Source organism: Oncorhynchus mykiss, chromosome 9 (assembly GCF_013265735.2).
Source record: "Oncorhynchus mykiss isolate Arlee chromosome 9, USDA_OmykA_1.1, whole genome shotgun sequence".
Classification (NCBI taxonomy): domain Eukaryota; kingdom Metazoa; phylum Chordata; class Actinopteri; order Salmoniformes; family Salmonidae; genus Oncorhynchus; species Oncorhynchus mykiss.
Genome location: NC_048573.1, coordinates 55,731,982 through 55,744,890, shown reverse-complemented (window position 1 = coordinate 55,744,890; position 12,909 = coordinate 55,731,982). Strand labels below are relative to the sequence as shown.

Below are 12,909 nucleotides of genomic sequence, written 5' to 3'. Positions count from 1 at the left end.
CTGGGAGGGAGTGAGAGGAAACAGGAAACAGGGTCAGTTGGATGATTTCTCTGCCTGCTGGCCAACAGGTCATCTGTGAAGAACACTGAAGTAGAACCGTGGCAGGAATATTTATAGGATGATACACACGTAACAAATCATCCTCACACGAACACACACACACAAACAAACAATTGAATAGAGAACTATGTGTGTGAGTATGTGCAAGGGTGCGTTTATGCAAGGGTGTGTACATCTCTGTGTACGTGATTGCGTGCGTGTTTGTGTTTGTCTGTGCGTGTGTTTGCCTGCACATAAAACAATTGCATGGATGATAAGACAGAGGGAAATATATCAAAGGGATTGATGGAAGCTTGGCCTGAAGAGGCAGCAGGCTTACAACCGCAGATACTCCAGTTACACACCTGCATGCAAGGGAAGAGCTCATCCACAGCATAGCAACTGATCCACACACAAATAAATAGGCCATGCTAAATGACTTGGAAAATAACCCTGCTTCAGACTGTACACTTGTTTTGAGTTAGGAGAGAGAGAGAGAGAGAGAGAGAGAGAGAGAGAGCGAGAGAGAGCGAGAGCGAGAGAGAGAGAGAGAGAGAGAGAGAGAGAGAGAGAGAGAGAGAGAGAGGAAAAAGAGTGAAAGACACTGCTACTTTCAGTTCTTTAAGGGCATGAGAAACATACATGAGTGGTTGTTGACTTTTACCGCCCACGATGTTGATAAGTAAAGTTGTAGGTTAAGTGCTGATAAATAGTTTATCTACTGTTCATGTTAGCATGCTAGAAAGAATACACTGATTTAATTCACCACCAACCCATAATCACTCTATCCTGCACCAATTAAGCATTTTGTAAACTGACAATAATACAGAGAGACAATGATTTACAGAGAAGAGAGAGAGAGACATCTGTCAACACATAACCTGTCTATGACAGATTAGAGTAGTTATTCTCATTCAAGGTCAACACACAGCAACAAACAACATACACGTTTCAAATGTTTCATGATGAGGTTCAAATCAATGTTTCTGTCTGAGGAGAAGCCAGGTTTGGCTTGAGGTCTTGGAGCAGGGAGAGGGAGCCTGTGGGAGAGGGAGAGGAGGGAGAGGGGAGATGGTAGAGGGAGGGAGGGTAAAGGGAGTGGGAGACTGTGGAGAGAGGGAGAGAAGAATAGAGGGGGAGAGGGAAAGGGAGGGTGGCTATGTTTAGCACCTGAGAAGAACGAGTTTCCCTTAATTCTGTAACCTTTTAAGTTAAAGGTGAGCTCCATGGGGCTGATATGAAGGGCACACTGTTGTAGTACTACCCTGACCTGTTGAAAAAACAGGAGGCTTTATTCGCATGTGGAAAAAATAAGTTGTGAGAGCAAAGTCTACCTGCTATGTGGGACCAGGAAACCAGAAGTGAACTACAGTAGTAGAACAGATTTCTATAACTAACCCAAGATAGACCCGAACCTGTCTTTTTAATGTGAGCAAATTAATCATAGTGGGCAGAACGAGCAAGAAAGTGGGCAGAGTCAAACACAAGCTAGTGAGATCCTATTGGCTTGTTCCAGCATATTTGCATATTTCCATTAAGGAATGCCTACCCTGTGAAGTGCGCGTGTGCAACAACTAAATTGGCCCTTGCTCTCCTAATCAAGCGATGGAAATGGGTAAAGTCTACTAAACGCAATCCACTCTGTTTATTACAGAGTCTAGTTTGGAAACAGAAAACTCTATGGAGATCAAATGTTTTATTGATGAGAAATTTTGCAGAATGCTGACCAAAATCCATCTCGCTCCTTCTTCTCCCACCGTCGGTCACATGGCTTCCTCTCATCACCATATTTGGGAGTGACTGAAAACGCCAACCGGATGCTTCACATTTATACGTCTGGTGAAATATCTGTCTCATTGTTCTATCTGTGGTAGTAGTCTAAAAGTCACACATTAGCCATGACAAATAAATCATCCCAGCCTCAAAGCCCTTTTTTCAGGTATGATAGACATCCAGTCTGGAAGATACATTCATGCAACAACATGAATTATGTCAAGTTCAATATTTAAGACTTGCACATGTACCGTTGAAAGGAAACCAAGCATTTCCTACTCAGGGACCTTATGTGCGCAATAATCTAAACGCGATAACAGTTTCAAAGATTTTACTGAGTTACAGTTCAGAGAAGGAAAACAGTAATTTGAAATAAATAAATTAGGCCCTAATCTATGGATTTCACATGACTGGGCAGGGGCGCAGCCCTGGTTGGGCCCCATTCCTTAGACGATCCCGCAGATGTAGAAGCCAGATGTGGAAGTCCTGGGCTGGCGTGGTTACACGTGGTCTGTGGGTTGTGAGGCCGGTTGGACATAATGCCAAATTCTCTAAAATGACATTGGAGGTGGCTTATGGTAGAGAAATGAACATTCAATATTCTGGCAACAGCTCTGGTGGACATTCCTGCAGTCAGCATGCCAATTGCATGCTCCCTCAAAACTTGAGACATCTGTAGCATTGTGGTGTGTGACAAAACTGTACATTTTAGAGTGGCCTTTTATTGTCCTCAGCACAAGTTGCACCTGGGTAATGATGATGCTGTTTAATCAGCTTGTTGATATGCCACATCTGTCAGTTGGATGGATTATCTTGGCAAAGGAGAAATGCTCACTAACAGGGACGTAAACACATTAGTAGACAAAATATGAGAGAAATAAGCTTTTTTGTGCGTATGGAACATTTCTGGGATCTTTTATTACAGCTCATGAAACATGGGACCAACATTTACATGTTGCGTTTATATATTTGTTCAGTATAGTTCTCTCCTTGAGCTATCCAGCAAAATGACTGTAAGGACACAAGGTCATACATCTGTTGATCAGCAAACACACACCAGGAAACACTCACACACACTCACCAAGGCAGTTGTGTCCGTCGTGTGCCAGCCGGAAGCCGTCATAGCATATGCACCTGTAGTTCCCCGGGATGTTGATGCAGTCATGGACACAGCCACCGTTGTACTCACTCGCACACTCGTCTAAATCTGCAGGGAGGAAGAAAGGGTATGGGTCAGGACTATGGGATGTTAATGATTGACCTGCACCCCACCACCCTTGGTTTCACTCAGCATATAGCCTGAGAGGGTGTTGTTGTTCAAATGAAACGTAGATTGGTATGACAAACTTTGCTAATTGTAAGACATGTTTAAGGAGTATTTTATTTCAACAATTGTTTGCATTCAGGTCGGAAATGTTGCACGTATCCCTCATGAAATCTGCATAAGCACAACAAATCCAAGAGCAGAAGACAAAAAAGATGCACATGAGAATAGACTGAATCAGTGAGTGGGTGTGATGGGAGTAAATGGGTATGAAACAAGACCTGATGTGATATATGTAATGTACTACAAATATTAGTAAGTCAAGTTCTGCCTCTAAAGGACTCAACCTTTAGAGGCAGGCAGAGAGGGTACAGTAATTGTGGATGGGGAAAGTGAAGAGAGAGAGAGATTGTTGGCCAGTTTAGGGCCAATAATCTGGGTGGTTCAGCTCCTCTTTGCAGCTGACGGATACAGATGCCTCCGTGCTTGATTTGACTTGACAGCAATGGGCTGAGCCTGGACCAGTGCACTCTCCCTCTAACTCCCAGAGCTGCCTGCCACCACAACGTTCTACTGCTCCATCCCATGATGTCACACAGGAGACACTAATGCCAGTCTCACTCTCATCTACCCCAGGCTAAGAGCATCTCATCCCCTCGATGAGTGGAGGCTTCCTCCCTCTTGTTCACAACACTGTCATTCCTCAAGATCAAAATGATTCTATCCACCCAACTCCATTGTTCAGACTGTTACAGACCAATTTGACTCATGAATGCAGCACCATCAAATTCCTATCAAACAGGTGGATTTACTCAACGGGCAATACCAGTGAGATAAAAACGAAATCATGTTCTAGGGGTGAAAAGAAAGAGAGATCAAGAGAGCGAAAGAGAGAGTGAAAGAGAAAGAGAGAGGTCTCTGTGATGACTTGGACAGGTGACTTTGCTAAGAGGCACTGAGGCATGATGCAGCTGCAGTGTTTCCCCTGCTGATGGACTAGACTAGATTGAGTGGATAGAATGGTTCTGGACCAGCCTGTCATGTTTCCTGTTCCCTGCTCTCCCTGACAACCTCCCTGGCATCTTGAGACAGAGGGTGTGCCCTGCCAAGGTGTGTTTGCCAGCCTCATGTCTGCCAGCCTGCCAATAGGAGTCTCAGTGCAGCACGTCACCTGAGACCACTCTAAGGACCCATCAGCAAGTACCATATCTAGAACTAGCACATGAATATGTATTATTCTCCTCTCTCCCTGGTTTGCTTTCATTATCTCCTCTCTCAGCAGAACTCTAAGAACCTATAGTAGCAGGGTAAAAATACTGTTCCTGTGCTTAACAGTCGGTGAATGCTTACATTTGTTAATAGTATTCTAATGTTGAATACAGAAGGCTCAACATTGGTGTTATTGCATGGTTAAACATGCAGAGAAATAGGCAAAAATATGCAGTATACAATCCAGCATATATGCAAGCATTATCTACAGGGCGCTTTGGTGTGTGTGTGTGTGTGTGTGTGTGTGTGTGTGTGTGTGTGTGTGTGTGTGTGTGTATGTGTGTGTGTGTGTGTGTGTGTGTGTGTGTGTGTGTGTGTGTGTGTGTGTGTGTGTGTGTGTGTGTGTGTGAGAGAGAGAGAGAGAGAGAGAGAGGGACAAAAGGAGTGTCTGGTGTGTGTAACGTCTGCTTCCAACTCACACCCGCAGACACCTAGATCCCCTGAATGCAGCTCACTCTCCGGATCCTAATCACCAGAATTCTAATCACCTGCTCACACACCTGTATGTCATTTTCACACACTATTTAGTTCTGTTCTTTGCACCCCCTCACTGTGAGGTATTGTTTGTTTTGTGACACGTCTTTCGGAGCTGGGGTTGCACAGGGGGTTCCCTATGATTTACTCCTCCCATGTATGATCATTTTTGCCTGCCTCACGACGCCTATTCCCTGCCTGTACTTTAGCCTATTGGATTTCCTGTTATCTACCTATTGCCTGATCTCTTGGACTACATTACTAGCCTTTCCCTGCCTGTACTGTTGCCTAATTGGACCCCCTGTGCATGACCTTCTGCCTGCCCCTGGACACAGCTACCTGCCTCTTCCTGTGGTCCTTTGCAATAAACACCTGCTGCGCTCTGCGCTTGAAACCAGCTCTCTGTCTCCCCTTGTGTTCATTAGTGTGTGAGTGAGTCCGTCATTAAAATCAAATTGTTTCTGCAATCATAATGAGGTCTTTGCAGATGTTAACTCCGTTACCGTATGGTAAATTATCGCCTTTAGCCTCCAAGACAAAGAATCCTCATCTAGTACCTGATGTGGGATAGAGAGTAGATGATAGACAGACTCAGGCTATTTCAGCCACACCCGTTGCTGACAGAGCTCAGTAACTTTCAACGTGGTACCGTTCGAACAAGTCAGTTCATCAAATGTCTGCCCTGCTAGAGCGCTGTTATTGTGGAGTGGAAATGACTAGGAGCAACAACGGCTCAGCCGCAAAGTGGTAGACCACACAAGCTCACAGAACGGGACCTGCGAGTGCTGAAGCTCGTAGCGTGTAAAAATAGTCTGTCCTCGGTTGCAACACTCTACTGAGTTCCAAACTGCCTCTTGAAGCAACGTCAGCACAAAAAATGTTATTCGGGAGCTTCATGAAATGGGTTTCCATGGCCGAACAGCTGCACACAAGGCTAAGATCACCATACGCAATGCCAAGCGTCAGCTGGAGTGGTGTGAAGCTCGCCAAAGTGGAAACGTGCTCTCTGGAGTGATGAATCACGCTTCACCATCTGGCATCCGATGTACTAATCTGGGTTTGGCGTATGTCAGGAGAACGCTACCTGCCCAAATGCATAGTGCCAACTGTAAAGCTTGGTGGAGGAGGAATAATGGTCTGGGGCTGTTTTTCATGGTTCAGGCTGGGCCCCTTAGTTCCAGTGAAGGGAAATCTTAACGCTACAGCATACAATGACATTCTAGATGATTATGTGCTCACAACTTTCTGGCAACAGTTTGGGGAAGGCCTTTTCCTGTTTCAGCATGACAATGCCCCCGTGCACAAAGCGAGATCCATACAGAAATGGTTTGTTGAGATCAGTGTGGAAGAACTTGACTGGCCTGCACAGAGCCTTGACCTCAACCCCATCGAACACCTTTGGGATGAATTGGAACGCCGACTGTCAGGCCTAATCGCTTGGCATGTAGTGTATACTACCAGTAATCCTCTAGTGTGTACAGTTTCAGAATGAACTGAAAAGCAACACAGGGACAGTATATTTGAACAACTATCCTAATATCTCAATTTCCACACTTCTTAACCCACAAGCAAGAGGCCTACGCGTCAAATGTTATGATAGCAAAGGCTGTAATTCTAGCTCAGCATATTCAACCCATTGGCCTATGCTTTGCCAGGGTTTAAGGTGTTTGTTTCAGGAACACCATATCAACACCACTACAGTATTGCATCTACTGCCCCACTTGCGCAGTTTTTGAATGGAGTTGAAACCTACACTGGTTAAATTGTAGAACCTAATCTGGTTAAATTGTAGAACTGGTTAAAAAAAACTGAAAATATCAGGTTTTTATTTGATTAAAGTGTACTTTGAATTAGGTAATAAAAATGAAGGAGAAAAAAAAATGACAAGTCAATGCATTCGTTAACAGTAGACCAATAATCACAGTCATTGATACAGAAATGAAAACTAATGATTGGCAAAGAGATTAAATTCAAATGAAAAAATAAAACCAAATCACGATCATACATTTGATTTCAGGCCACACTTCTCCTGTCCTTAGTATAAACCAGGTAAAGTCAATAACAACTCAGTGTGTAGAAACCAGGGCAGGACCAATAGCCTTGTACTGTACTGCACTACCTTCTACCTTCTATGATTATAAATATAATTATTAACCCCAGTCAATCCAAGAGAGGAAGGCAGCTCATGGCCAACTACACTGATACTGATGGTTTTAATGGGCCTGGAGGAGTCTATACAGATGTGCTGCTATTGAAGAGAGAGAGGCACAGACTGTCAGAAATCAGCTCTCTACTCGGTCCTCACCTTAGATTAGCCTTTCAAATGGGCAGTTTTTTATTTTCCTTTTTACGTTAAATTCAAAAGCAAACCTTATAACCTGAAGGAAAAGAGCAATGACAAACACAGTCAAATAAATTAAAGAATTATAATAGCAATGGGGAAAAAATGACATTGTGATTTGGTCCTGCAGTAATACTAATAGAAATGGAGGGAAATAACGGTCCAGAAGCTTTGAACGCTCCCTGCTAAAAAAACAGGGTTGTGTCTGACAGACTAGAGTCACAAGAAGCCCTGGGCTGTGGAAATATCTCTGACCAATTGGCAGGCAGAGGCCTCTGGCTGCTGTTTCATCCGCTATCTTAATTCTATTCTCTAAAATGTGTAGGAAATGTACTGCTTCATTTAATATTTGACACAAAAGAGCAGTTGGCTGCACCTGTCTTTTTCTCTCTCTCCTTTCCACGCAGCATCTCTATCCTCTCTCTCAGGTCTGAGATTTAAAGCCTATGAGAAATGTAAAGCATTATGTGTGTGTGTGTGTGTGTGTGTGTGTGTGTGTGTGTGTGTGTGTGTGTGTGTGTGTGTGTGTGTGTGTGTGTCTGTGTGCGCATGGGGTGCGTCTCTGACACCTTACCTTCACAGTGCTTGCCATCCCCCTTGTAGCCCGACTTGCAGATGCATTTGTATGACTTGAGTGTATTCTGGCAGATGGCATCGGTGCTGCAGTTGTCAATTTGCTCTGCACACTCATCCACATCTGACAGACAGGGAGAGATGGAGGGAACAGTGAGGTCTAAGGACAATAACAACTAACAATGTTTACTACCCCCAGGTGGCTAATGTACAGTAGGGGAGGAGGGTCAATCATCCATCTGACAAGATATTCACCATATAGGATGTTCACTGTGGATACACAACCTCTGTAAAATACCTGGTCAGACAGACAGACCACCACAAGAATACAAGCAGTCACACTTGATAAAGACAAAACAACTCAGTTCAGTAAACCCTGCTACACTGTGGTATGTTTGACAGCTTAATAGTTCTCCGAAACCATGGTACAAATAAACAGCTCATTCAGGCGTTTTTGAAGAACCGATTGCTTCATAACAATAAATAAGTAGTTGAGCAATTATTATAATGCGTAAATAAACAGTCTATCATTGATTGACCTGTGATGAACCTCTGTTTGACTGGCTGCTGACTTGGACAATCTGTACCTCTGATACATGGGTCAGGAAATTGAGTAAGAAGCCAATGCTTTCATTGGGAAGATAGGATAGATAGCCCTCTGCCATGGTAATGGACCAGAGTTAGAGGGAACAGTTAAGTCTATAAATATATAATCAGGCATGTGATCAGGAAATAATATAAACTCAGGACAAATAGGATATTCGTTTGAGATCACTTTAAATACTTTATGAATAGAGGAGGATGTACAAATCCCAACACTTGATCATATATTGTCATAAAAGATCACGCACAAATTATGGGTTTAATTAAAAGAGGTAACTGGGGAGTGAAGTGGGGCGGAGTTGGCTCTATGGTGCCCTCCTTCCTAATCCCACCTGATCCCGGTTAGAGAGCCCAGGTGTTTGGGATTACCCCCCCCCCCCCCCCCGTTCACAGGGTGGAAAAGCTTAACAAAGTTTACACAGCTTCCAATATCGACCCTTATCACAAATCTTCTCTCTGCTGGGGCCCGAGGACTGATCCCAGGGGAACACTGGCTGAAATCTGAGCCCCGTTAGCTTAGCATCTACCCTGGGAGCCATAGACCTCAGTTCCATTGGCATGACCACAGAGGGCAATGACATTAGAAAACACATGCTGTTCTCCTCAGGGACAGAAACAGGCTGGATCTTTTCTACTCACTGATCATCCTTAAAGATGAACAGGACGACCACCATTTGGAAAGGTTCTGTGATAGTCAAGCAACATTCCACATAAAAACAGATTAATCTTTTAGCCAGGTGTAAGGATTCTAAGGCTCTATGGTGATTCATATTAATTAACAACAAAAACTAAAAAATCTCACATTTCCACTTTACATTAATGCTCCTATCCGGGTCATCAATTCAACTCTAGATCATTAACTGTCTGGAGAAGGTGCACTTGGTTTTACTGCTAAATAATGCTTTGTTTTTATTAACTCATTGTTCTAAACATATATATTGTTACATCTCAGACAAGATGCAATAGAACACTTTTCACAACAAGAAAAACTGTGGTATAATTTCTGCGTTCAAAAATCAACCATTTAGGATTTGAGGCAACACACCTTGGAATTAATTAATATGCTGTATGAAAAGAGTGTCAGGCTATCTGTCAAAATATATCTTAATTGTGCATGCAGTCAGGCTTTAAAATGATTCAGATGTAAGACTATTAGTGTAGCTCCAAGATGTGAATCTTTTTTTGAAGTATCATGCTTGATATGCAACTCTGAGCTGTTGACAATATAATGTCCTGTATTACATAAACCACGAGTGAACTGTACGTATTTCCTAACAGACATACTAAATCAATAAAAAACTTCAAACAGACTTCATAAACCCATTATAAGGTCAATATAGATGCTTCAGAAATCATGTATTAGCTAATACAGTGCAGTTCTATTATGATCTATATGACCTGACTGTTCTCAACTTTCTATTTCTTCTGGTATCACCAATCTTGCAGAGATCAACCTCCTCAATCAGCAAACCTCCTGTATCAGCAGACCCAACCATCAGGAGCAACCACTTCACTCAAAACGCACAAGAGTGTGTGGGAAACTAATTTCTAAGCAAAGCCTACACAAACTAATCTGTTGTCTAGACTGGCTGAAGCTAAACTCAACATTTCAACCAGCTCTGCCATACAGATAATATATTTCCACAAATCTGGACAACATTCAATTACATTGAACCTCCCTCCCCTTCACACTTAAGAACAGAGCAGAGCCAAGCTCAGTGTTTGCTGTGCAAGGCCAAGGCTCTCCAACCTCAACATTTGTTCAATGCTCATAATATTATTCTACAATTAGATAGCATTGTACAGGAATGAGCTTCCAGTTTGATCCACCTCTATAACGGATACATTTCTGACTACCATGGAACAAGCACAACTCTGCTAGTGCTGTGTTCTTGAAGGCGACAGCAATTTGTGTCCCCCTAATTAGCTAAACGAGAGTGAGGGAAGTGGGTAATTATGCCAACACTTTGTGAGCTCATGAGCTGTCAGGTTAGATCAGGGAACAGAGTAATATATATGTTTTTATTCTACTTGAGTTCATATCTTGTTTACAGAAACGGTCATTTTTTTTAATGACTCACAAATAATGGCAGTTAGTTAGTCACTCAAACTCCAGGAGTAATTCAATAAAGTGGCACTTTGAGCAAAAATAGAATCCTAGCCATAAAAAAAAGAAAAGAACATGTCAGATACATGTTAGTAATTTAGCAGACGCTGTTATCCAGTGATTTACAATTAGTGCATTCATCTTAAGATTGCCAAATGAGACAACAACACATCACAATAGTATCAAGTGCATTTTCCCTCAACAAAGTATTTATCAGCAAAGTCAGTGTTAGTGGGAAAGAGAAGTGCCTTTTTTTTCATTTTTCAGGGGGAGGGGGTTCAGGTAGGGTTTCAGACTTTTTTGAAAGATGAGCAAGGACTCGGGCAGGTGCAGGTGCTCTGGTTGGAAAGTAGGGTTTGAGCATAGCTTGAAGGTAAAGAGGGGTAGTTCTCCTGGCTGCTCCGTAGGAAAGCACAAGGGTCTTGAAAGTGATGCAAACCTCGACCGAATGTCAGTGGAGTGTGCGGAGGTGCAGGGTGACATGGGAGAACAAGGTTGAACACCAGGCGGGCTGCGGCCAACAGAGAGTTGCAGTAGCCTAGACGGGAGATTTCAAGTGCCTGGATTAGGACCTGTGCCACTTCCTGTCTCAGTAAAGGTTGTACTCTACGGATGTTTTAGAGCATGAACTTGCAGGATCGAGTCACTGCTTTGATGTTTGCAGAGAATGACAGAGTGTTGTCCAGGGTCCCGCCAAGGTTCTTTGCACTCAGGTAGGGGCACACCGTGGAGTTGTCAACCGTGATGGAGAGGTCTTGGAGCAGGCGGGCCATTCCCAGGAGGAAGAGCAGCTCAGTTTTGTTGAGGTTGAGCTTGAGGTGGTGGGCCGACATCCAAGCTGAGATGTCTGCCAGGCACACAGAGATGTGTGTCGCCACCTAGGTGTCAGAAGGGCGGAAGGAGAAAAGTAGTTGAGTGTCATCTGCATAGCAATGATAGGAGAGACCATGTGAGGATATGACAGAGCCGAGTGACTTGGTGTAAAGAGAAAACAGGAGAGGGCCTAGATCCGAGCCCTGGGGGACACCAGTAGTGAGAGCACGCGGTGCAGACACAGATCCTCTCCACGCCACCTGGTAGGAGCAACCTGCCAGGTAGGATGCAATCCAGAAGATAGGATGCGTTCTTAATTTTACCTGTCACATTATTATGAAGCTTATGGTAGTGCCCAGTCACCTGTCACGTGGTGTTTGTTTAAAAGCACATAGCGACGAGAGACTTCAGCCTTGTTGTGCAGCATGCGCCAGATGATCTAGTTACAGTATGGAATTCACAACTAAATGTTTGCCAGCTAGATATCTTATAACTATTAAGTTAACTGTCTAAAATGTGCTAAATGCTCTGCAGTTGTGCATTTGCTTTGTTAATTTAGTAGCTAGTTAGCTATCTTCCAAAATCAAGCATTCGCTCGCTTTTTTAACAGCAGAGAATCCACTCCTGGATCAAGAGTCTAGCTGGCTAATATTTGTTTTGTGTGAGTAGCATTTTTGAGTTACTTGTATACATGTATAGTTTAAGTCAGAAACTATACAAAATGTTTGCAATAAGACTGTTAGCATTTAGTTAACATTCTCTATGGGATTTTACATGTACTTGTTAGCATTGCTAACCTTCGGATTAGAGAGTATCGGTGGGGTTTGAAAACAGCGCCCCTTGTGTTCAGTATTACGGAATATCCCACTATGGCACAGGGTCGGTATGAAGGTATGATAATCTGAATACTGCCCAAACCTAGTAGGGAGGAGGATCTGACATTTCACAGTGTTGAAGGCAGGGTATAGATCTAGAAGGATGAGAACAGAGGAGAGAGAGTCAGCTTTGGCAGACCAGAGAGCCTCTGAGACAAAGGAGAGCAGTCTCAATTGAGGAGGGGAGCGACTCTGACCATCTTGAAGTCAGATGGGACGCAGCCAGTGGTCAGGGCTGAGTTGATAAGGGAAGTGAGGAATGGGAGAAGGTCTCCAGAGATGGTGTGGAGAAGTGAGGCAGGGATGGGGTCAAGAGGGTAGTTGTTGCGCGGCCGGACATGACTAGTTGCAGGATTTCATCTGGAGAGGGGAGAAAGAGGTCAAGGCGTAGGGTAGTTCTGTGTGAGGGACCAGTGGACCCTGTAGGCTGAGTGAATGAGAAGTTGGTTGTTTAAATAAAAATGCAACCACCTAGGGAATTGGGTGCATTCCCTTCAACACATGCACAACAAAAGCTGAAAGAAGTTATTAGAAATCCAAAAGGCCTTTTTCCCTGTGAAAATAAACATGTCAGAATCAATAGGTCCTACGGTTCAGTCCCGAGGACAACCCTCTGAACACTTCAGAAACAAATTTGCCGAATGCATTCAGTAACGCTGCCCTCCAAATTGACTCATGCTACAGATGAAAAGCTTTGCTTTTTCAGGCCGTCTGTGTATGTAGATTTTTTTCTTCGATGCTGATGTATCAAAGTTGTTGGGAACAAGTTAAGGCAGCA

The 12,909-nt window shown here is 43.5% G+C and overlaps 1 protein-coding gene across 6 annotated transcripts in view; it reads right to left on the bottom strand.

The window, feature by feature from the left end:
* Nucleotides 1–12,909, bottom strand: part of LOC110532416 (signal peptide, CUB and EGF-like domain-containing protein 3) — a 123,469-nt gene that overhangs the window by 82,163 nt on the left and 28,397 nt on the right. For all 6 annotated transcript variants that reach the window (XM_036988363.1, XM_036988365.1, XM_036988361.1 and 3 more), the window contains exons 2-3: nt 7,735–7,857; nt 2,894–3,019 (exon numbers count right to left, since the gene is read on the bottom strand). In XM_036988363.1, coding sequence (XP_036844258.1) covers nt 2,894–3,019; nt 7,735–7,857 — 249 coding nt within the window. The remainder of the gene's footprint in view (nt 1–2,893; nt 3,020–7,734; nt 7,858–12,909) is intronic.